Raw genomic sequence first — 25,608 nt, forward strand, 5'->3', positions numbered from 1 at the left:
TGTGCCTTTGTCAGAAAGGAGATAGCTATGTGGTTTGATTTTAAGGGCACAGAAAGGTCCACTTGCCAAAAACAAAGCAACTCACTGCTGGCACCTCACAATGCCTCAAATTCTCATCGTAAGAACTACTCCGTTAGATAAGGGCACACTACCTGCAGAAGGATCTGTTAAACTGTAAACATGTCACCTGGAAAAGCAACATTTATAAGCCACTGGTGGCCAAATTACCTCTGTGTCAGTAAATTAGTCTCCAACTTGGCAAAAATCACTGCCCTGTTGGAATAAGGACCAAAGAAGGTAGATTTCTTTAAATGTGGGACAGGGTAAAGGAAGGGTCTGGGATACAAGACACTGGCAAAAAAAGGCACACCTGAATAGGATGCCAGAGTGGAGAGTCCTGAGCAGCCAAGAGATTATCAAACAGAACTAAGAACCAAGAAGGCAAATAAAACAGGAAAACAAAATCATTTTCTCATAAGGTATCAGATTAAACAACTGCGCAGATCAAATGTTATTAGTAGAATTCTTCACTGGAATAAAAGAGAAGGACCACAATTTCTCCAATTATTTAATTTGTTCTTTTCTCACAAGTATCTGGGAATTCAGAGTTTTTGCTAAAATTATTAGATAGTCACATATTTATAGATTATTTTAAATTGCTTTGTAAGATTTTTCAGTGACTGAAAGTCAAGAGTGTATGTCCTCTGTTCAATCAGATTCTACTTAAGTACACAGTTAAAATATTTAGGATGTAAAAGTAAAAAAAAATTAGATGTGTAAGAAAGGGAAATGCAAATCAAAACCACAATGAAATACACTTCACACCCACAAGGATGGCTATTATTAAAAACATGAAAATAAGAAGTGTTGGAGGATGTGGAGAAATTGGAACTCTAGCACATTGTTGGTGGGAATGTAAAATGGAGCAGCCACTGTGGAAAGCAATATGGTGGTTCCTCAAAAAATTAAATATAGAATTATCATACAAGCCAGCAATTCCACTTCTAGGTATATACCCAAAGAAAGCAGAAACAGGGTCTTAAACAGATACTTGTATAACAATGGTTATAGCTGCATTATTCACAATAGCTAAAAAGGAGAAACAACCCAAATGTCCAAAAAGAAATGAACAGATAAACAAAATGTGGTACACACACACACAATGGAATATTATTTGGCCACAAAAAGAAGGAAGTTCTGAGATATGTTGCTACATGGAAGAGCCTTGAAAACATTGTGCTCAGTGAAATAAGCAAGACATATTAAGGACAAATATTGCATGATTACATGATGTCACTTATAAGATGTCTAGAAATAGCAAATTCACAGAGATAGAAAGTAGATTGGAGGTCATTAAGGGATGGGAGAAGGGGTAAAGGGGAGTGTATTATTTGGTGCATATGGAGTATTTACAAATAAAAGTAATTTAAAAAAAATGAATGAGTGATTTAAAAATGTATAATCCTTAAATATTCACATAGTCCTTGGGGATATCAAACAACCCACTGGGAAATGTTGCTCTAGGTACTGAGTATTCTAAGCCTGGGTAATAAAAATAGGTAAAAGTTAAAATAAAAAAATTAAAAACTTTAAAAAATTATGTACAATACAAAAAAGACTAGCTTATATGCAAACATCTGTATTGTTACGGGCAGATTTGAGATGTTTAAAATTGTAAAAATTACTTTAATACCATTTATAAATTATAATACACCTATAAAAAGAATACAGTACCATCATCAGATATTAGGTCATGTTATAAGAGACTGAAATTTAGATACTATATATGTAGTAAAAATAGGTAAGAAAGAAGACAAAGGAGGTAGAGAATGAGACAATAAGTCTTCTTATAAATGAATTGTTCATTTTATACTTAAGCTTACTTTAAAACAGGAAAATAATTTTTACCACCCCCCTCAAAAAAAAGGTATAAGATAAAACCAAATCAAATTACTCACCTAGCAAGTTGTGCTAGCTCTTTCTGGGTCAATGGGCTTCCTTGTTTACATAGCAGATTTTTAAGTAAAAGTAGTCTTGTCTGAAAAGAAATATTGAAGAATTATCAGCCCTAAGAATTATAAAACATCCATAAAAAGAATACTTTTTCCCTCAAAGGCTATCATTACCTATCATCAGGCACCCATGACTAAGCATTAAAGAAGCAAAAGAGGGCTAGAATGAGGACCACTGTGTTGGGAATTTATGGGGAAATTCAAAGGTAAACACCATAGTTTTTGGCCTTGCTGGAATTGTCAATTGAATGCGCCCACTACCATCAAGGAGTATGAATATCATGAAATGTTTCATGTGGTTTGTTCATTCATAAGTATCAACCAATTACACAAAATGGTTTTAAAATCTAGAGTTTACAAGAAAATTGAAGGACAACTAGCCATTAGTAAAGTTGCCCTTTTTTTCTTCTTTCTACACTATTAAGTAATATTTAAATGATTCATATTAATTCATAAGAAATGAATATAGGCATAAATGGTAATTTCAATGTTACAGATGCATGCATTTTGCACAATAATGAAATTACTTACTGGAGTTGTTTCAGCTTAATTGTTAATATCATGGGCTTTGGAATCAGGTTCAAATCCTGATTGTCACTAATTAGCTGAATGATTTTACACAAATCACTCCACCTCTTGGAGCCTGAGTTCCTGTTAAATAGGGTTAAAAGTACCTATTTTTTGAGAGATCCTGAGAGAATTAAAGAAGACAATCTGAACAAAGCAGTAAGGAAGTACCTGCTACTACTACTGAGGATGCTAAGGGTTTGAGCTAGACACCACAATCTTAAAAAATCAGTTTTACAGAGGTATGAATTCACATGCCATGAAATTTACCTGTTGTAAGTGTATAATTCAATGATTAAAAGTTGTGCAACCATTACCATAATACAGTTTTAGAATACTTCCATCACTCCAAAAGGTTAATTCATGCCTGTTTGAAGTTAATCCCTGCTCCTATTCTTGATGTTTCATAAAAATGCAAACATGAGATAAGTAATCTTTTGCATTTGACTTCTTTCACTTAGTATAATGTTTTTGAGGTTCATCCATGTTGTAGCATGCATTAAGTAGCTTCTTCTATTTTACTGCTAAACAGTATTCCATTAAATAAATATACCACATTTACTGATACATTCATTGATGGATATTTAGATTGTTTCCAAGTTTTTGCTATTGCTAATAATGCTGCTATAAAAATTCTTGTACATTGCTTTGTGTGGATGTATGTGTTAATTTCTCTTGGGTAGATTATTAAGAGAAAGATTTCTGGGTCTTACGGTAGTTTTATGTTTATCTTTTTAAGAAACTACCAAACCATTTTCCAAAGCAATTATACCATGCATTGGAAGATTCAACATTGCCAAGACAGTAGTTCTTATTTCTGCTTTAAAATAAAAAAATTCAAACAGATACATACCTCCTCATTTGGTAAAGATACATATACCCGTTTGATGAAACGCCTAAAAAAAGGATTCAAGATTTTAAGAAATATAATTGTGAATTTAAAAGTAACTAAGCTTAAGTAGCAAACAACAATAAAAAGGCTGTTAAGTAAAATATTCAAGGCCTCTGAATATAAGAACAGGTTGTGGGCAGGGCTGCCAGAGCAAAGCCCTGTCTTCCAAAGGAGACAGAGACAACACACCCTGAGGGGTAATAAAAATCCAACACCCTCCATATTTAAACAAATATGTGAGGCGTGTCTCTGCAGCCCATGTGATCCCTAGTTGATAGCTTAGGAAGAGCAAGGAAGGCTAGGTTGAATAAAGATAACACCACCTTTGTAAGAAGGCATCCATCAATCTGGTAGGATGGCAAGCTTCCTGCAGCAACTAATCTTTCTTAGTTGAAGAAGACTAAATCAACCCTATCTCTTATTACTGTACACATATCCTTCTTTATCAGGTAGGGCTTCACTGTGAGTTAGGGAGACTTCCTATTAGTCAAAGGTAGACTTGGGATATTAAAACTAAAGACACCTATTGAGTATCTTACTTTTCTACCCCTTCTCCTACAACTTCCTTCTAAAAATAATAGGTTTATTCCAGAAAACTCCCTTTTTCAAATAAAAATAATAAGCCAAAAGGAAAACACACAGAACTAATAACAATAAGATACTACTATACCCAACCCCCAAAAAGGGAAAAGCATATGGTAAGCATAAAGTAGGTAAAATGAAGAACATGCCCAAGGAGATTCTGCCATAGAGCAAATTAAAATTGTGATCAAATTATCCTTCCATGAAATGAAAGAATTTAATGAAAAAAAATTGTCTTCTATGAAACAAGAGTTCAATGAGATCTAAAGTCTCAAGGAAATAAGACAACAGAAGAAAATGAAAAAGGAAAAGCAGTGGTCAGAAAAACAGTGAAAATGAAAATTAAAACCACCACAGAACCAAAGGCTACAACAGATGTAGCAGAAAGGAGATCAGACCTTAACCCAGTAAGAAATAAAGATGAAAGCCTTGGGAAAACAGAACAACAACAAAAACAAAAAACATCTTGGAGTTATAAGGATTAGAAGGAAATTCACAGATATGGAAGATAAAAAAGATTCAACATTCAACATAATGCATAATTTGTTTTTTGAAGAAAAATCCAGAAAAAATGAATCAGGAAAAAAAAATTAAAGGCAGAATTAAAAATAACTTCCTTAAAATAAAGGAAATTCTAAACTATCAATTTAAGTAATGAGCCAATCCCAAGAAAAATACAGATCAATCAACACGGTCTTCAAATAACTAGACTTTGATGGTTGAAAATTCTATCTAGTAAAGAGAAAAAAATATTCAAGTTATTTATAAACCTGAAAAAAATCAGTCTGGCTTCACACTTACACTGAGACATCTAATCCTAGAAACAACGGAGCAGAGTTATAAATTCTTCAGGAAAAGAAAGAAAGGCCCAAGAATTTCATGCTGAGTCAAATCATCTTTCCAGTATAAAGGTAAAAAATTCGTTTAAATATGCAGGAACAGTAAACAGTTCCCATGATCTCTGCCTTTATAAGCTTCTTATGAGTCCCCGTAAAAGAGGGTTATCAACAAATTTTGGAGTTTAAAGATAATTTAATTAAACCCAAAAGAATTGAGCAATTTGCCTAAAATCACAAAGTAAAGATGAATTTTCCTGATTGCATGCCGACCCTGTCCTCAGAAATCTTAGTTGTTAACAGGAGGCCAAAGAATAGTATCAGAAGGAAAATAATGAAATTTGCCTTAAAATTTAGTCTAAAAATTAAGAGTGAAAGAAATAAGAAATATATGAGCCAAACATGAGTAATTTATGTGTAATAAGTAGGTGTGTGTTCACATAAATCTCCCTACCTGAGAACAGCCTCATCAAGTTCCTGTGGTCTGTTAGTTGCACCCATTACAAGTACTCTGTCATCTCCAGCAGACTGTACCTGTAAGTCAAAAAAGCCAAAAATTATTTTTCAATAATTTTGGATAAAGTAATAAGAAATTATAATAAATATATGAGTATTTCTAATTTGGGTCATTTAATAGAAAACTATATATACTAAAATAATATCACATTAAAAAAATCATCAATACTTACACCATCAAATTCTATTAGAAATTCAGTTTTTAGACGTCTGCTAGCATCATGTTCTCCTTCTCTTCTTTCACATAAAAGGCTATCAACTTCATCTAGAAGTAGTGCAAGGATAAGACTTTAATTAAAAGCCAAGTTATAATGAGGAGGTAGATAAGGGATATGGGAGGATTGGGGTTTTCTCTTTTCTTTTCTGGAATAATGAAAATGTTCTAAAATCGATCATGGTGATGTACTATGAGCCACTGACTGTGTACTTCGGATGATTTGTATGGTATGTGAATACATCTCAATAAAATTGCATTTAAGAAAAAAAAAAGCCAAGTTATCTGAGTCATTTGAAATTAGTCTTGCTCACTACTTAAGTTATTAATGTAGGGATCCTACTCAATTCATTAGTGTCTTTAACCTTTCCCTTCTTTAAAACTTTTCCTTCTGAACAATCTTTACTACTATACATCTCATATTTGGAGGGTGGAATTTCATGAATATTTAACTATTTTAGTTGGAAAAGATGTTCTTACCTATAAAAATTATAGAAGGCTGAAGTTCTCGAGCCACAGCAAAGAGAGCTCTCACCAATTTCTCTCCTTCTCCCACCTAAAAATAAGGCATTATACATTGTTAAATATGTTATTGAGCTGGAAGTAACTTCAAGAGATCACTTCTTACAACATCAACATTTTATAGATGAAGTAGGGCCTACAGTGATTAAATAACTTTCTTAAAGCCAACTCAGTACATAAAAGGTTAGATTGGAATCCATATTCCCTAATTTCCAATGCAGTGCTTTCCATTATACTATGTGCATAATGTAGGTAAGCCTGTTTTAATAAAGATTTTTTCATAAAATTTCACATAGGAAACAAAATGTAACCAGGAAAACAGCCATTTTATAGTTACTTCTAATTATTTTATAAAATTGAGAACATTTTAAATACTAAGGCTTATTAAAATATTTAAAGATACTTTAAAAAGATCTATTTATTTTTATTTTTTTTTCTTAAAAAAGATCTATTTAGCAGAGAAATACAATAAAAACATTACTTGATCAGCTTCTCTGCTATAGTTACTTTCTGAATTTAGTAGAGTTATGATGTACTGAAGACAAAACTTTATAAAAATGTATGAGGATTGTGGAAAAATACCTTGAACACTGCAAAGAATATTAGTTTTTTTAAAAAATTATATATCATGAGGTTAGTTAACAGTTCCAAAATATAAGAATTAAATCTATTTGTGTAAAAAAAATAACTGTATCTACACGCAACAAACCAAATGAATCTCAAAACATAATCCTGAAGGAAGAAGACAAACACAGATACAAAATACACCTTATATGATTATATTTTTAAGGATTAGTTATGCCTATGATGTTAGCAGTCAAGTGGTTAATTTTGGGGGGAAAGAAGTTAGTGTTTGGCAAAGACTGGGAGGGGGTCTGAAGGAATTTCAGGGGTACTGGTAAGACTCCATTTCTTGACTTGGGTAGTGATTATGAGTCAATCATAATCTGACATTCCATCAAGCTGTATATTTATGAGGTATGTACTTTCTTATATGTAAGTCATTTTTTTAAAAAAGGAAAATAAGTATCTAGAAAATACTAAGTAATGTTTTATTTGACATCCTCAAAACTGAGATCTCATATGAGGTAAAATATCCAACCTTTTTTATCACAGTCTAAGAAGCACAATGACTAACTGGAATGGGACCATCGGAAGATGACTAGGACAATAACAAATCGGGAGAAAAGAAAAAGTGGATGTATGATTAAATTCTCATATATCTGAAAAGCTGTTTCATAAAAGAAAAAAATGACTTTTGTTAAATCTAGTATGTATAAATGAGCAAAATTCTGATTGTAAACATAAGAAAAAAAGCTTAATTGATTAGAACTGTCCAAATGACCGACTAGCTACTCTAACCTTAGTAAATAACTTGCTTCAAGATATTTAATGGACAGTACTGGATTGAACACTAATATCATGGACTTTACATTGCTTCAGGAATCAAGTGGATGAAAGGAAATAATCTTGAATAGTGAAATAATCACATAAATGAATATAAATTACAACTCCAAAAAGTACTACAAAGGAGAGGTACTAATGAGAATAGTAAGGTGCATTTGTTTGGAGGGCAGGGAAAGTTGTGACATTTCAGTTCCTAGTCTGAAGAATGAGTAGAGATAACTAGGAGAATAATATTTCCCAATAAAGAAAACTGAGTAAAAGTCCAATGGAAAGGAAAAACATATTTGAGGAATTTTCTAGAGGAGAGAGTTGTAGCAAATGAACTTACAAAAAAAAAATGGTCCCAATGGGAAGGTTATCTCTATCTTAATGATGAAGTTTATTTCAGCCCAATGCTATAAATACTCAAACTACTGTCACACCATCAAGTTTGCTTTTTTTTAATTCATTGCTCCTTTTATAACTTTGTAAGTGAGCTTCCCATACATGCCTAACTATATGGAGAGAAAATGCTGATCATATTAACTAAACAATTCTGATCTCATGTCTGTTCCAAGGACAGAGATTCAATCTTGGTGTGCTCATAAAAACAAGCTTCTAGACTTCCAGGAAAATGGAGGAATAGAGGGAGGAAGCTACAGGGCCTGCTCTTCTCCCAAAAGCAGTGAATAGACAGGCAGAAAATATCTGAATCAACTCTTCTGGGGCTCTGGAGATCAGGGGAGTTCTGTGCAGAATCCAGAGAAGTGCAGGACAAAGAGATTGAGAAACTGTGGTAAAGGCTTGTAAGTAATTCCGTCTGCAGCTCCTGGTGCCCATCCTTCAACACTCAAGGCAGCACTGGGCAGTCCTGCTGGCAGGCTGCTGCAAACTGGGATGGCGAAGGGAGTTCCCTGCCCCAAGTACAGAGGGGGATACAACCCAATATTGATACAGCTATTGGCTGGCGATATTAGACCACTGGATCCCAATGTTCTAGCCCATCCTGGTCAGGTGTCACCATACCATTATTTCGACCATATCAGAGGAAGAACAGGCAAAGTGCCAAAAATAGTCTGTATTCATAGGACTGAGAGGAAGAGGATGCAGGCAAGTGCCATTTGCTAGGAAGGTCAAGAAAGTGCACTTTGGGGAAATGCCAAAAAGGTTTGGCAAAGAGCACCATCAGCTCTGTAGGCCAGAAAGTGCAACGCTGGGAAGTGGAAGCAGAAAAAAGGCTTCTTGGAGTCTTTCCTGAATCTCTCCCCAGGGCTCTCTGGATCTGATCTGTGCCCCCTGCACAAGCACCTGGCCCTGTTTGGGCTGGGAAACAGTGACCGACCAACTGTCAAAGAAGAGCCTTAATCAACAACAAAATCCTAGACAAGAGAGAGAAACTGACCTTCAGAATAAACCCATCAAGATAATCAGATGACCAGATATCAGCAAAAAATTACAAGCCACACCAAGACATAGAAAGATACGGCCCTAAGGAATAAATTAAAAAATTGGAGGGGATACAGAATTTGGAACAACTAATCAAAGATGTTCACACAAATCTCCTAAATCAATTCAAAGAGATGGCTAAAGAGATAAAGGATATTAAGAAGAAACTGGGTGAGCATAAAGAAGAATTTAAAAGCATGCAAAGAAAAATAACAGAACTTATGGGAATGAAAAGCACAACACATGAAATTAAAAAAAAACACTAGAGGGATACAAAAGCAAAGTTGAAGAGGCAGAAGAAAGGATCACTGAGCTACAAGACATAGCATCCAAATTTGAACAAGAAAAGAACAGATGGAGAAAAATATGGAACAATTTGAGAAGAGTTTCAGGGAAATAACTGACAACACAAAGCACACAAACATATACATCATGGGTATCCCAGAAGGGGAAAAGAAGCATAAAGGGGCAGAAAGAATATTTAAGGAAATAATGGCAGACAATTTCCCAACTCTTATAAAAGACATAAATATACATATCCAAGAAGTGCAATATACTCCAAACAGTAAATCCTAATAGACCTGCTCTAAGACACATACTAATCAGACTGTCATATGTCAAAGATAAAGAGAGAATTCTGAAAGCAGCAAGAGAAAAGTGACTCACCACATACAAGGGTTGCCAAATAAGAATAATTCCCAATTACTCTTCTGAAACCATGGAGTCGAAGATGCAGTGGTATGATTATATTTAAGATACTGAAAGGGAAAAATTGCCAGCCAAGAATGATTTCTCCTGCAAAACTGTCCTTCAAAAATGAGGCAGATCACATGGGGAATTCCTGATATTATAACAGGTGTTTGATGAGTCAAGCCCTTGATCTTGAGGTTTGCCCTTAAGAAACTTATTCCTGGAAAGAGAAGCTAACCCTACTTATAATTATGCCTAAGAGTCAGCTCCAGAGAACCTCTTTTGTTGCTCAGATACAGCCTCTTTCTCTCAGCCAACTCTGCAAATAAACTCACTACCCTCCCCCCTACATGGGACATGATTCCCAGGGGTGTAAGTCTCCCTGGAAATGTGGGACCTGACTCCCAGGGATGAGCCTGTCCCTGGTATCTTGGGATTGAGAATGCCTTCTTGACTAAAAAGGGGAAAAGAATTGAAACAAAATAAAGTTTCAGTGGCTAAGAGACGTCAAATAGAGTCCAGAGGTCATTCTGGAGTTTATTCTTATGCATTATATAGATATTCCTTTTTAGTTTCTAGTGTAATAGAAAAGCTAGAAGGAAATACCTGAATATGTTGAACTGTAATCCAGGAGACTTGATTTTTTGGCAATGAATGTACAACTATACAGCTTTTCTTGTGTGACCATGTGATTGTGAAAATCTTTTGACTAACACTTCCTTTACCCAGTGTATGGGCAGATGAGTAATAAAATAAAGACAAAAAATTTATAAATAACTAATGGGAGGGGCATAAAAGAGGTATGAGAGGTTTACGGTGTTTTTTTTTTTTTTTGCTTTATTTTAGAGTAATGAAAATGTTCTAAAATCAATTGTGGCGATGGATGCATAACTATATGATGATACTGTGAGCCACTGACTGTATACTTTGGAAGGATTATATGGTGTGTGAATATATCTCAATAAAATTGCATTTTAAAAAAATGATGGAGAGTTTAAAATATTCACACATAAACAAACTGAAAGAGTTTGTTAACAAGAGACCTGCCCTACAAGAAATACTAAAGGGAGTTCTGCAGGCTGAAAAGACAGGAGAGAGAGACTTGGAGGACAGTGTAGAAATGAAGATTATCAGTGAGGGTTACTAAAAGGATAAAAACTAGGAGGAAAAAAAAAAAAAGGGATCTGACAAATAGAAGCCAAAGGATAAAATGGAAGAAGTAAGCTTCCTCACATGATAAAGGTCATATTTGAAAAACCCACAGCTAAGATTGTATTCAATGGTGAAAGACTGAAAGTTCTCCTGTTGAGACTGGAAACAACATAAGGATGCCCACTATCACCACTATTATCCAACATTGTGCTAGAAGTTCTAGCTAGAGTAGTTAGACAAGAAAAAGAAATAAAAAGCATCCAAATACGAAAGAAAGAAGTAAAACTTCCAACTCTTTGCAGGTAATATGATCCTATACCTAGAAAGTCCCAAAAAATCTGCAACAAAGCTATAAGACCTAATAAATGAGTTCAGCAAAGTGGCAGGATACAAGATTAACAAGCAAAAATCAGTAGCGTTTCTATACACTAGTAATGAGTAATCTGAGGAGAAAATCAGGAAAAAACTTCCATTTACAATAGCAACTAAAAGAATCAAATATTTAGGAATAAACTCAACCAAGGATGTAAAGAGCCTGTATTCAGAAAACTACAAAGCATTGCTAAAAGAAATCAAAGACCAAAATAAATGGAAGGACATGGTGTTCATGGATTGGAAGACTAAGAATTGTTAAGACGTCAATTCTACTCCAACTGATTTACAGATTCAATGCAATCCCAATCAAAATCCCAACAGCCTCCTTTGCAGAATTTGGAAAAGCCAATTACCAAATTGGTAAGGGGTTCCAAATAGCCAAAAACATCTTGAAAAAGAAAAGTGAAGTTGGAGAACACTCACTTCCTAACTTTAAAGCATGTTATAAAGTTAGTGATAAAAATAGCATGATATTGGCAAAAATAGAGACATACTGAATAATGGAATCGAACTGAGAGTTCAGTAATCAACCCTTTTATCTACAGTCAACTGACATTTGACAAGGTTACTAAGTCCACTCATCCGGGACAGAACAGTCTCTTCAACAAATGGTACTGGGAGAACTGGATATTCAAATCCAAATGAATGAAAGAGGTTCCCTATCTCACTCCTTAAACAAAAATTAACTCAAAATAGATCAAAGACCTAAATATAAGAGCCAGTATCATAAAACTCTTTTAAGAAATGTAGGGAAACATCTTCAAGATCTTGTGGTAGGCAATGGTTTCTTAAACCTTCCACTCAAAGCACAAGCAATGAAAAAAAAAAAAGATAAAGGGGAATTCCTCAAAATTCAATACTTCAGTGCTTCAAAGGATTTTGTCAAGAAGGTGAAAAGGCAGCCTACTCAATGGGAGAAAATATTTGGAAACCACATGTCTGATAAGGGTTTAATATCCAGAATATATAAAGAAATCCTAAACTCAACAGTGAAAAGACAAACAACCCAATTAAAAATTGGGCAAAAGACATGAATAGACATCTTTTTCAAAGAGGAAATGCAAATGGCTAAAAAGCACATGAAAATATGCTCAATTTCACTAGTTATTAGGGAAATGTAAATCAACCTACGATAAGATATCATTTCACAGCTATTAGAATGGCCACTATTAAACAAACAGAAAACAAAAGTGTTGGAGAGGATGTAAAGACATAGGAATACTCATTCACTGCTGATGGGAATATAAAATGGTAGAGCTGCTGTGGAAGACAGTTTGGTGGTTCCTCAGGAAGCTAAGTATAGAACTGCCATATGATTCAGCAATCCTACTGCTAGGATTCAGCAATTCTTCTGCTCCCAGAACTGAAAGCAGAGATGCCAACAAACATTTCCACACAGAAGTTCATAGCAGCATTATTCACAATTGCCAAAAGATGGGAGCAATGCAAGTGTCCATCAACCGATGAATGGAAAAACAAAATGTGATACATACATACAACGGAATATTATTCAATTGTAAGAAGGAATGAAGTCCTGATGTATGTGACAATGTGTATTAACCTTGAGGACATTATGTTGAGTGAAATAAGCCAGACACAAAAGGACAAATATGGTATGATTTCACTAATATGGACTAAATATAATGAGGAGACTCATGGAGTTATCTAGAATACAGGTTACTAGAAGATAGAATGAGGATAGAGAATGGGGAACTGATGCTTAATTTGTGTAAAAGTTTTAAATAAGGTTGACTTAAAACGTCTAGAAGTGGATAGAGGTGACGGGAGCACATTATTGAGTGTGTAAATAACAGCGTTGTATCTGAGTGTGATTGTGGTTGAAAAGGGAAGTTTAGGGTAGTGTGTATCACTAGAAGGAAAGCTAGAGGATGAAATAAGGGACTGTATAACATAGTGAACCCTATTGTGGATGATGAAGGTGGTTAAAAGTACACATACAAGAATTTTTTTCCATGAATTAGAACAAATGTATGTCACAACTACAATGTGTTAATAGGGTGGTATACGGGAAAAAAGGCACCTAATACAAATCATGGACTATAGTTAATAATATCTTAATGTTCTTTCGTCAAAGGTAACAAAGGTACCACACTGAAGCTAAGGGTCAATAATAGGGGTTATAAGGTGCCTGAGTTTTTTTTTTTTTTGGAGCTATGAAAATGTTCTAAAATTGATTGTGGCGATGTAAGCACAGCTCTGTGATTACACTAAAAGCCGCTGACTGTAAACTTTGGATGGACTGTATGGTGTGTATGGTTAAAAAAAAAAATAATAATAATAATTCAGTTTCTCAGTTGTACTAGCCACATTTCAAGTCTTCAATTGCCACATCTTCCATACTGGGCAGCGTAGAAATTGAACACAGCCTTCATTGCATAAAGTTCTCCAGGACAGAACTTCTTTAGATGGAAGACTGACTCTCATTGTTTATGTTAGAAAATGAGAGGCAGCATCCTTTTACTTTACCTTCTCCTTGGTCTTTGAAACAGACCATCCTCTTTCAAATGTATTTTTTAAATTGCACATTGCAGAAATGACCCCTAAAATTAAAGCTTCAATAGTCTTATAGAAACCATAATCATCTCCTAGCAGTAAGTATGTGAAATAATATTAAACCATTTATAGTGACTGTTTTTAAAAAGCAAGTTTATATCTCTGCAATTCTGAAAGCTGTGATAAATTCATGTCAGTAAAGCTATCCTTTGAGCCACTCAAGAAGTCCAGGAACCTTCTGGTAACCACCTCTGATTTTCAATAGAGGGAATGCCAACATTTCAAACTCTTATAGGTAATAATACATTCTTTTATCAGAGATTTTCATTGCAGTTTAAATATGTATGCTAAAACACCTTCACTCATAAAGATTTTGATAAGCGATATGTAGAGAGACTAGGAAATGACTGAGCAACTAAGGGAAAGGGAGAGAAGAGGAGAGAAATACAAAGCAGTATCAGGTTCAACAGAAATTATCTAATTCGTAGTTGTATAATATATCAGTTCTGTTCATACCCTAGTTCTATACACCAGACATATTACTCTCTTTAAGCCCCATAGTCATGTCTACCCTACGCCAAAACTGGACTGTGCATATCTTTGAAAACCGCCTCAGGGTCAGTGTACAGTGAAGGGAGAAAGAAGACTAAATTGTAGTATAATAAACTAAAAAGAAACAGGGAAAATCTTCTGTCATATTGTAGTTCAAAAAATAAGCCTGAAATACTCAGTTTCGGACCATCAGTACTTGCTTTCTGGTAATTGTCACACCCTGCCAGCATCTTGAGATAAAATCCACTTTCATTTGGAAATATTTAAGTGAAAGTGATGGTATTTGACTACATAATCCTAAGTGTTAAAGAGCTCAACAATGGCACACAACTTTCTACTCTGAAGATTTGATATTAATCATATCTACAGAACAGATAAAAGACTGACAGAAAAAATGTTTCATATAATGTTATCATTTATACTTAATAGTAACATTTAGATAGTAACCTAAAACATAATAATAAAAAAAGAATACTCACATATTTTGAAGTTAAACTTGCAGCACTTATATTAAAGAAAGTTGCATTAGATTCTGCAGCTACTGCTTTAGCCTTTGAAAATAACAAGAACAAAGATTATATTACATATTAGTTTACCATTTTGCTTTAAAACGATAACCACATTTCTACATTTGATCTGTTTACATACTAGAAAGGACTGTCTAAGAATGTAAGATATGACACAATTTTTACTAAACGGCAAACAATGTGTTTCCTTCTCAGCAATGAGGAAAGGTTCTAAGAGCTATATTTCTTTACACTCTATACTTTTATAAGAAAGACTGGGTGGGGAAAGGTTAAAAAAAAAAAAAGGAGTATTATTCTCTTCCCAATTATAGAAAGATAACTGGGCTAGAGAAAGATAAACAGCTAAGAGGAAAAGTAACTTTTCTATTTCCTCTAGAAGAGCTATGCAAGGGAAAGAGGTATCCAGATTCTGGTGAAAACTCTTGGCAAAAGGATACTGAAAAAATATTTGTGTCATGCTGATTATTTAAATAAAATTGTTAAGATAATAAGGAATCAAGTTAAAAAAAGATTCACAATATAGTAGGTAAGCTCTTCTTAGATAAAATTTTATTTTTAAGAAAATAATGGAAATTACACGGTTAAATTTAATCAACTGAAAACATACTAGTGCTGATAATATATATGGTTTTCTCCCAAGTTGATCATCCACTTGTTAATGGAAAACTTGTTTCAAAATTTAAGAGAAGTATACTATAGCAAAAAGTAAGTCATAAATAACAGACTCGGATAAATTGAAGTTTCTCTTTTTCATGTTATTACCCCTAAAATCTGAATAGACTAGTCAAACTTAAAAGAATTCTTACCAACATTGTTTTTCCATTTCCAGGTGGACCAAAGAGTAACAATCCTCTGGCAGGAGCTCTAAGCCCTGTGAATAACTTAAAAATATAGACTTCAGTTAACAACTACAAATCTGGAGACATTTTTTCCAGACATTTTAAGTACCATTAGTCATCTAAAAAGCACCATTTTATAGTGGCATCCTCCCAAACAGAGCCTAGAGATTTAAAAAGAACACATACTCAGAAAATTAGTATGATTAGAAACAGAAGAAAACAAAAAAGAAATAAAACCAAATCTTCAGCGATCAAAATAAAAGCAAACTAGGTAAACAATACATGCTGAACTCAGGTATTTTTCTCTACTTCTTTAGAAGTCCCATCAAAATAACAGTAAATGAATAAAAGAGATATAAATTCTCAAAATAAAAAGAATAAGAAAGAAGACAATATAGGACACAAATTTTTGAAAAATTGAGAATTAATAACAGGGGGTAAATTATTTAGCAGAGCTAAAGGAGCTAAAACCTAAGTGCCTGTGTGGGAAGTGATACCTACATACAAGAAGCAAGCTGATGCAAACCAAAACCCTGGAAAGGCTGAGGAATTGGAGGCACCGGGTCCGACTGAAAGCAACAGTGAGGAAAGCAGTCAAAAACAGAGGAATTGACTAAAAGTTCGTATGAGGGGTAATTAAACTCATGTTCCCACTAGCAGTCAGGCCAATACCCTTCTTCCACAACCAATTCACAACCAAAGGAGGCAGAAATTTTGTTCTCTAGAGAAATTAAACTAGAATCTCCAGACTCAGGGACAGAAGGCGCAACAGGAGTCAAAGTGAAGCACCAGACTGAAAACACTTCACTTAATAGTGAAAGTTTATGTACGTTTAGGTTGAGCTGTATGAAATGGCTGATATTCAACCACTTTTGACTAATAAAAACATTAATTTCATATGGTTCAACCTAATAGAAAACCACAGCCCCATTCTCCTACCCAGTTTCCAGAACATCAATAGCCAAGCTTATATTCTCCAAACAAGAGACTGGAAAATATTCCTCCAGAAAATGTGAATAACTTAAAGAAAAAAGAGCCACAGACATCTGGTGTACCCTCAAATAAATACCAGAATTGCTGCCTAATCATCTTGTGGTCAACAAACTCCTATTAATCAACAAGTTCTACCCACCTGAATAAAGTTGCTAGTCAAGGTTTTAGTGTTCCACCTAGTATAAATGGACAAGCAAAATTTAACCAGATATTTGTGAAAAACTTCCAACATGAAAGAGTTCAAAGCAAAGTGGGGGGGGAGTCTTGAAGGAACAGAGACAATGTAGTAAACAAAAGAAACAAAAACTATAATTAACATTCTCAGAGATAAAAATATAACACATTTTTGAAACATGAATAGACAGCTACAAAAAAAGATCAATCAGAGGACAAGAAACAACTCTTGAAAGCTAAAATATATTTATCTGAAATTTCAGAAAAATTTCTGGAAAACAGTTGATAAAATCTCCCAGCAATTACAACAAAGGACAAGGAAATGAAGACTAAAGAAAAAAGAAAAGAAAATTAGAAGAGCAATTCAGAAGTGTTTAAGAACCACCTAAAAAAAGGTCTGGGAAAGACAGAACAAAGAAAATAAAGGGGAAGAAATTAAAGAAAGAATTGTAGAACTTTTCTCAGAACTGAAGGACTTGAGTATACAGAAAGATGCCACCAAGTTAAACAAACCAACCAAGCAACAAACAAAAGCAATCTGCTTCAAGCAAGTCATCATAATATATCAGTTCAGCAGGGACAAAGAGAAGCTCCCCAAAGCTTTGAATAAGAAGTCCAATGCTATTCTGACGTCTCATCCTTTGCATCTAATACAAAGAAACAATGGAAGTTAGAAGACAGTGAGCAATACCTTCAAAACACTAAGAGAAAATGATTTCCAACCTAAATCTTGACAGCTAGCCAAATTCTCAATAAGGGAAGACAGTTGGAATAGAATAATTTTCAGATATGCAAAAAAATCTCAAAAATAACCTACTATGAACCCTTTCTAAGAAAGCTAGTGGAGGAGGTACTCCATCAAAATGAGGAAATAAATCATGAAAAAGGAATATATGGAATCCAGAAAATTAGACTCAACATAGAAGAAAGGCAAAGGAAATTACCAGGATGGTGGTGAACAGAGATTATAGAACACTAGCTTTGAAACAAGAATAGAGAGCAATGGTCTTGAATGGAACAGAAGAAGGAGGTGCTAAGATAAAGGTTCTAAGAGAAAAAAAAACAACAAAAATGAAGCTAACAGATTTTTGTATCTGTTGACCATAGGGAAAACTGGATTGAAATGCTTTAAGGAGAATCATCAATAGAGAAGACACAAACTAAGCAAATAAAAAAATAATGTAATTATTTACTCAAATTATTTAAAACAAAACCACATAAGTTCAAAATAATGCTGTCAAATAAGCTGCCAAAATAAGAAAGGGGTCTATGAAATAATGATAGAAGAATATATATTTTTCTTGTGAAATTTTTGAGAAAGACTTAGATCACTGTGATATACTTGGAAATGCAGTCTTGCTTCTGAGTGAGCAAGTACGTTTTATTTTAATATTCTTCGGTACAGTTTTAATTTTTTCAGGGATTAATTCTGTGATTTTTAAAAATTATTTTTCATGTTAAATAAAATTTAAAACATAGTCCTATTTGACGGCAGGAAGATGGACAAGAGTTTCAATATTCCTTTCAGTCTGGGACTCCACGAAGGAGAAAAGGTTAAAGCATTTGCTTCAAGTAATTCTGAGAACAAATTACCTCAAGAAAGGATCTGAAGTATTATTGATTTCTTTGAAACCAGTCATAGTGTTAGATGACAGTTCTGATTCTGTGTTTCTACAATGAAGTAAAAGTTCTGGAAAACCAGAGAATGAAGAAATCCATCATGATGCATACCATATGGAACTTCCCAATCTGGTCTAGTAATACACGCATTATAGTCCCTGCAAGCTCCCTACAATGGGGAATTAGGAATAAAGCTGATTTTTTTTTTTTTTCCACAACAGAGGTACTTTATGGATTAAGTCTGACCCATTCATTTTCTGGGCATACTGTGAAAAATTGACATAGGACAATCATATTCTCTCACTTGGGAATCTGAACTGGAAGGAAAAAAAATATATGCTCCATTTGGCAGGTGTGAGAGAGTCAAGTGTGCACCAGACTACAATCCCTAAAGCTTGGCTTTACCACAGATCCTGTTCTTCATTAAGACTCAGTGTTTTAATTTACTAAAGTTTCTTCATATGCCCAGGCCAGGTTATTCAACCTTATTTTGAATTCACTAGAAACTAGGATTTTCACATTATTATTTCAAGCTTCCTGACTGAACTTTACGTCATACTATGGACATCTGCCAAAATGCAAGTTCATATATAAAGAAGTCACTTTTCACTTAAACATGCATAAAACAAAAGTTAAATTCTTCTAGCATAGCCCAAATATTTCCTTAATATTACTTGCACAATTTTAGGTATATTTTTTCCTGTTCTCAACACACGAAGCTCCAACTCCGCAAATAAATTCATTAACCTCCATCCTATGTGGGGCGTGACTCCCAGGGGGATGAACCTCCCTAGTGATGTGGGACACAGTTCCCAGGAATGAGCATGGCCCTGGCCATCGAGGGATTGAGAATGCCTTCTTGAGCAGAAGGGGGAAAAGAAAGGTAACAAGGTTACAGTGACTAAGAGATTTCAAATAGAGTCCAGAGGCTATCCTGGAAGTTACTCTTATGCAAGCTCCAGCTAGATATTCCAAATGGCCACAGTATGCCAACCCTTAGTCAACAGTAGTTCTAAAATACCTAGGTCCCTTTCTGAGACTCTATAAAAGTTCCATTCACTAAGTTTATTTTTCAGAAATTTACATCCTCGAGAGTGTTCCTCTGCCAGATAAGTCCCCAAATTCAGAGGCAACAGCCTCTTCAAGAACATCAACCAGATGCAGCCCCCTTCCCCATAATGTCAACACCCTTTTTCAATATGAATAAGTTACAGTGGTCACTGCTTAGATATCCCTGAAGATGGAGAAAGTGATTAAACGAGAGGAAGCGGTAGCAACAGACAAGATAGGATTTAACAAAGGATACAAATACTGAATCTTTATATAAATATACATATATATTTTTAGATACTAGGGTATTAGAAAAGGTAAAAGGAAATAAGTGAAATGGTAGAACTGTAATCCATAACATTCTTTGAAATTTGCTCTCTACTTGTTAAATTGTACTTTGAAAGTTATTACTTTTCTGTATATATGTTACATTTCATAATAAAAAATGTAAAACAAAACAAAACAAAACAAAATGAGGCTCTTAAATACTAAAATCCACACTTAAGATTTAGGTGGCAATTATAGCATTGAGGTGGCAGTTCTTTTCTTAGGAAACCTTATTTTTATTTCATTTCTTAGGTCTACCGTTCAACTATTATCTTGAGCAAGTCATTTAAACTCTTAGGACTAATTTCTTTATCAATAAATGGACTAGGTGACTGCTAATATCTTTTTCAGGTCTACAATTCCATGAATCTTCTTTCAATAAAGTTTTTGTCAATACTCAGTCTACTGTATTAACAACTACTACTGTATAACTCTAGCCATATAAGTCAGTCCAATATAAGTTACAATATGATTCCCAAAGTGTGGCCTGAGGTAGTATATGAGAAATTTTCTTGATATAAAGACAAACATTTTCCATTTTAATAATTCTCTAGTTGTTTTATTGTGTATTAACAAAAATCTAACTAGCATATCTAAGTAGCATATCAAACCAGTGATTTCATGTATACTGCTTCTTAGAATAAGAAGTAAAATTAAAAAAGCAGACTTGAAAAATATTCAGTAAGCTATAATATTGGTGGTATTCAAGAATACCAACTGCATATAGTATGCAAATGACAGAGACTACGGAAAAACAGAGCCACAAAACCTTTGCACATTCATTTAAAAGCACATCTACCAGTTTGATGTGCTGAGCCCTCAATCATGGGACATGCCCTTATGAAGCTCGTTACTGCAAAGGAGAAGCTAAACTTGCATATAATTGTGCCTAAGAGTCTCCCCCTGAGTACCTCTTTGTTCCTCAGATGTGGCCCTCTCTCTCTCTAACTGAGCCACCTCGACAGGTGAACTTGCTGCCCTCCCCACTACGTGGGACCCGACTCCCACGGTTGTAAATCTCCCTGGCAATGCAGAATATGACTCCCGGGGATGAATCTGGACCTGGCATCGTGGGACTGAGAGCATCTTCTTGACCAAAAGGGGGATGCAAAACGAGACAAAATAGTTTCAGTGGCTGAGAGATTTCAAATGGAGTCGAGAGGTCACTCTGGTGGACATTCTTATGCACCATATAGATAAAACCTCTTAGGTTTTAATGTATTAGAATAGCTAGAAGTAAATACCTGAAACTACCAAACTCCAACCCAGCAGTCTGGACTCCTGAAGACAATTATATAATAATGTAGATTACAAGGGGTGACAGTGTGATTGTGAAGACCTTGTGGATCACACCCCCTTTATCTAGTGTATGGATGAGTAGAAAAATGGGGATAAAACTAAAGGACAAATGGGGTGGGATGGGGGGGGATGGTTTGGGTGTTCTTTTTTCACTTTTATTTTTTATTCTTGTTCTGGTTCTTTCTGATGTAAGGAAAATGTTCTGAGATAGATTGTGGTGATGAACACATAACTATATTATCATACTGTGGACAGTTGATTGTATACAATGGATGATTGTATGGTGTGTGAATGTATTTCAATAAAACTGAATTTAATAATAATAATAAAAAAAGCACATCTACCACGATGTACTGCATAATTGCAATTCTGTTAGACATTGTAAATGACTAAATAGATTTGAATGTTGAAGGAGAAATAACTGATCCAGCAGTGGGTGCTTAAGTTTATTTTTTGCAACTTTATCTGAGCAGCACCTGTTCACAATCTGTGAATTGTGAAAATCCAAACTAGAACTAAGTATGGAAAACCAAATATTTATTACCAATTTCAAGATTACTTAACCTTCTTAGTGAATCCAGAAATATGGGATGGAAGGTTCGGTCCCTACCCATCATTGACTGGGTCTCTTTTTACCTACTTTGATGACTTAATATCCTTGAAAATAATTTTTTTCAAATTTAAAATTAAAGAATTATTTTATCTTAATTTCCCTTTTCTCAAATATGACTTCTGCCTTTTAATTATAAATCCCTCATATTTATATAAAATTTTCTGTTATCCATTTTTCCTATAACCTTAAAAATGGACTGGTAATTAGGAACTTATTACCTTTCCAATAATAAACTGGTCAACATAAATTTCTAATATTTTGTATTTTTCTTTTTTTTTTACAATTAAATCTATTGTTATCATAAAAATTAAGCATTCTAGCAAAGTCCAAATGGTTCCTTATTATTAATTTGTATTTAGTAATAGATGATGTAATAGGAAAATGATAATATAAAATCCTTACCTCAGGTCTCAGAGAAGGAAGAATAACAATTTCTTGCAATGCTTGTTTTGCCAACTCTTGCCCAGCTATATCATCAAATTTAACAGCTGTTCCACTAAGAAACAGAACCTCAGTTAGCTTCACAACAGAAATATGTTTCCGTTATTACAATATGAAGTCAATTAATTTGAAGCCTTATAAAATGTAGTCATTTTATGTTAACTAATTTAACTGTGAAACTATAGTTACCTCAGTAAAGCAATGATTTTCTACATTTATATTAATTGAAAGCATCATAAAAATTAAGTATATAAATCAGGCAAGTTATTTATTGTTTATTTCACTTATATTTTATGAATAAAATTCAAAAATAAAAACTGTAAAATAAAACACTTCACAGGGCAGAACTTACTTGTCCACAATTTCATTCATTATAAGGTTGGCAAGGTTGCTGTCCACATTCCTAAAATTCTTCATGTCTTTCTTTTTGCGAGTGGCAGTTGTAGGGGTAGAAGGTTTATTTGATCTATTTGTTTTTGGAGTTCCCTTGAAGAATATAAAATTTAAAAGTGAAAATAAAACCTAACACTTAAACTTTCACAAGTGAATTAACCTTCAAAGTTAACAAAATTAAATTTTTTTAAATATGAAAAAGGCTATAAAAATCCAAAATACACAGTTTTACCTCCATTTCATTATAGGAATATATTCAGGATGAAGCTGGTTTATCAAGAATTTTATCCAGGAAAATTTAGTTACTTATAAAATAAAAAAGTTCTATGATAAGGCAGTCATATAATTTTAATCCTTGATAGAATTATAATAAAACTCTAGGTATATTTAATGATATAATACATTTTAATAGATTTAAGTGATTACAAGAACAAATTTAAAATGAAATATACATTATATGAAACAGATTGGATAAGGAAATTTAATATAAAAGGCCTAATTCATTCTTACAAACGAGTCAAAATAAGATTGCTTTTTAATAGCAAATTGTCCTGTGCACTAAAAAAAATTACATTTAATTTTGCAGGAACTCAACTGTTCTCTAAAGTACTGTAAAGTGCTTGTAATATATTTAAGCAAGCACAACAGTTTCAATATTTTTTATGTATGCAAGCATAGCAATTAAAGTTACTATCCCAGAATACCTTATGAGTTGCAGTTAAAGGACCAGGCCCCTGTCTCACTCCAGAAACCATGGATAATCCACTGCAACTTGGTGCTCTGTGGTGGCCTGAGAGACCTGTGGATCCAGATTTCATAACTGTTTTTGAACGAGGCAGTGAATTACTAGTGTGTGTTAAGGGATCCTTTCTTTTTGGAACAGCTCCACTTTCTATCAAAGAAAAAGTAAAAACCATCACTGACAGAAAATTATGGCAAAATATCATTAAAAAGTAGCAATAAAGACCAGTGCAAATTTGCAAGTACGTCTAGTAAAATCAAAACAAAGCTAATTATACATATTTTAAAAAATCAGAATATATACCAGTGTGTTCATAGGGGTTGTCACTGGGGTGAACAGAACTGTAATTATTTAGGATTTTTCCTTTTCCTGATGACTGTTCTAATTTTCCTAAACATATACCCAAGAACTAAGAATATTCAAAATAAGGGAACTTCAGAGTAGAGCAAGGTTGGTCAAGTGATTTTTCAATACATAAATGTAAAGTTTTGAATCACTTGCTGAAGGAACAATGGATACTGACCATCAGGGAAAAACCTGGAAATCATTCCAGAAATAGGAATGAAATAAGCAAAAGCTACGACTGAAGGAAAACAAGATCTTTCTAGGGTGAAGTTAAATAGAGGTTAAAGAACATTCATTCTAAAGGGAAAAAAAATGTCTCCAGACCATAACTAGAAATTTCCACAAGGAACATCTATTAGAATGATACAAGACTTTTCGCTGAAACAACGATCATCATTCCTGATGGAGTATGTTCAAAAGGATGAGATACAGAAAATTAAACACAGAATTACCATGTGACCTGTAAATTCCACTCCTTGGTATATACCCAAATGAACTGAAAGCAGGGACTCGGACAGACATTTGTACACCAGTGTTCACTGCAGCATTATTCACAATAACCAAAAGGTGGAAGCAACCCAAATATCCATCAACAGATGACTAAACAAAATATGGTATATACATACAATGGAATATTACTCAGCCATAAAAAATAGGGAAGTGCTGCTACATGCAACATGGATGAACCTTAAAGACATAATGTTAAGTGAAATAAGCCAGGCAGAAAAGGACAAATACTGAATGACTTTTGTCATATTACATACTTAAAATAACCAAATTCATGGAGACAAAAAAGCAGAATAGTAGTTACAGGGGTGGTAAGAGGGAAGACTGGGAGTTATTGCTAAATGAGTATGAGTTTTGGTTTATGATGATGAGAATAGTCTGGAAATAGTGGTCAAAGTTACACAACATTGCCAATGTACTTACTGTCATGGAATTGTCCACTTAGAATGGTTAGAATGATTTTTATGTATATTTTACCACAATTAGAAATAAATAAATTTTTAAAATGTTGAGATTAAAAAAAACTTAAAAATTCAACATCCTTTCTGGATAAAAACACTCAAAAGGATAGGACTAGAAGGGACCTTCCTCAATATGATAAAGGTAATATATGAAAAACCCACAGCTAACATCATACTCAATGGGGAAAGATCGAAAGCTTTACCTCTAAGATCAGGAACAAGATAAGGATGCCTACTGTCACCATTGTTATTCAACATTGTGCTAAAATTTCTAGCTAGAGCAATTAGACAGGAACAAGAAATAAAAGGCATTAAAATTGGAGAGGAAGAAGTAAAACTTCCACTGTAGATGACATGATCATATTTATATGTAGAAAATTCTGAAAAATCTACAGCAATGCTACTAGAAATGAATACAGCAAAGTGTCAGGGAAGAAGATGAAACACAAAAATCAGTAGTGGTTCTATACATTTACAATAGCAACCAAAAAAATCAAACATTTAGGAATAAATTTAACCAGGGACACAAAAGACCTATATACAGAAAACTATAAGCAACTGCAATTGCTAAATCACAGAGGACCTAAATAAATGGAAGGAATACAGTGTTCATGGATTGGAAGACTAAATATAGTTAAGATGTCAATTCTACCTAAATTGATTTATAAATTCAACACAATACCAATTAAAATCCCAACAACTTACTTTGCAGAAACAGAAAAACCAGTAACCAAATTTATCTGGAAGGGCAAGGTGCCCTGAATAGCCAAAAATATCTTGAGAAGGAGGAATGAAGTGGGAGGTCTCACACTACCTGACTTTGAAGCATATTACAAAACTACAGTGGTCAAAACAGCATGGTACTGGCATAAAGATAGATATATTGACCAATGGAATCGGATTGAGTGTTCAGAAATAGACCCTCTCATCTACGGACAATTGGTCTTTGATAAGGCGGTCAAGCCAACGCAACTGGGAGAAAGCAGCCTCTTCGATAAATGGTGTTGGGAAAACTGGATAG

General features: G+C 34.0%; 1 protein-coding gene across 4 annotated transcripts in view; it reads right to left on the reverse strand.

Annotated features, from left to right (window-relative positions):
- Positions 1–25,608, reverse strand: part of SPAST (spastin) — an 81,668-nt gene that overhangs the window by 17,924 nt on the left and 38,136 nt on the right. For all 4 annotated transcript variants that reach the window (XM_037807527.1, XM_037807526.1, XM_037807525.1 and 1 more), the window contains 10 exons: positions 23,237–23,424; positions 22,492–22,625; positions 22,101–22,194; positions 15,590–15,664; positions 14,736–14,807; positions 6,100–6,175; positions 5,579–5,670; positions 5,344–5,423; positions 3,433–3,475; positions 1,959–2,038 (listed from right to left, as the gene is read on the reverse strand). In XM_037807527.1, coding sequence (XP_037663455.1) covers positions 1,959–2,038; positions 3,433–3,475; positions 5,344–5,423; positions 5,579–5,670; positions 6,100–6,175; positions 14,736–14,807; positions 15,590–15,664; positions 22,101–22,194; positions 22,492–22,625; positions 23,237–23,424 — 934 coding nt within the window. The remainder of the gene's footprint in view (positions 1–1,958; positions 2,039–3,432; positions 3,476–5,343; positions 5,424–5,578; positions 5,671–6,099; positions 6,176–14,735; positions 14,808–15,589; positions 15,665–22,100; positions 22,195–22,491; positions 22,626–23,236; positions 23,425–25,608) is intronic.

Source organism: Choloepus didactylus, chromosome 17 (assembly GCF_015220235.1).
Source record: "Choloepus didactylus isolate mChoDid1 chromosome 17, mChoDid1.pri, whole genome shotgun sequence".
Lineage (NCBI taxonomy): Eukaryota > Metazoa > Chordata > Mammalia > Pilosa > Megalonychidae > Choloepus > Choloepus didactylus.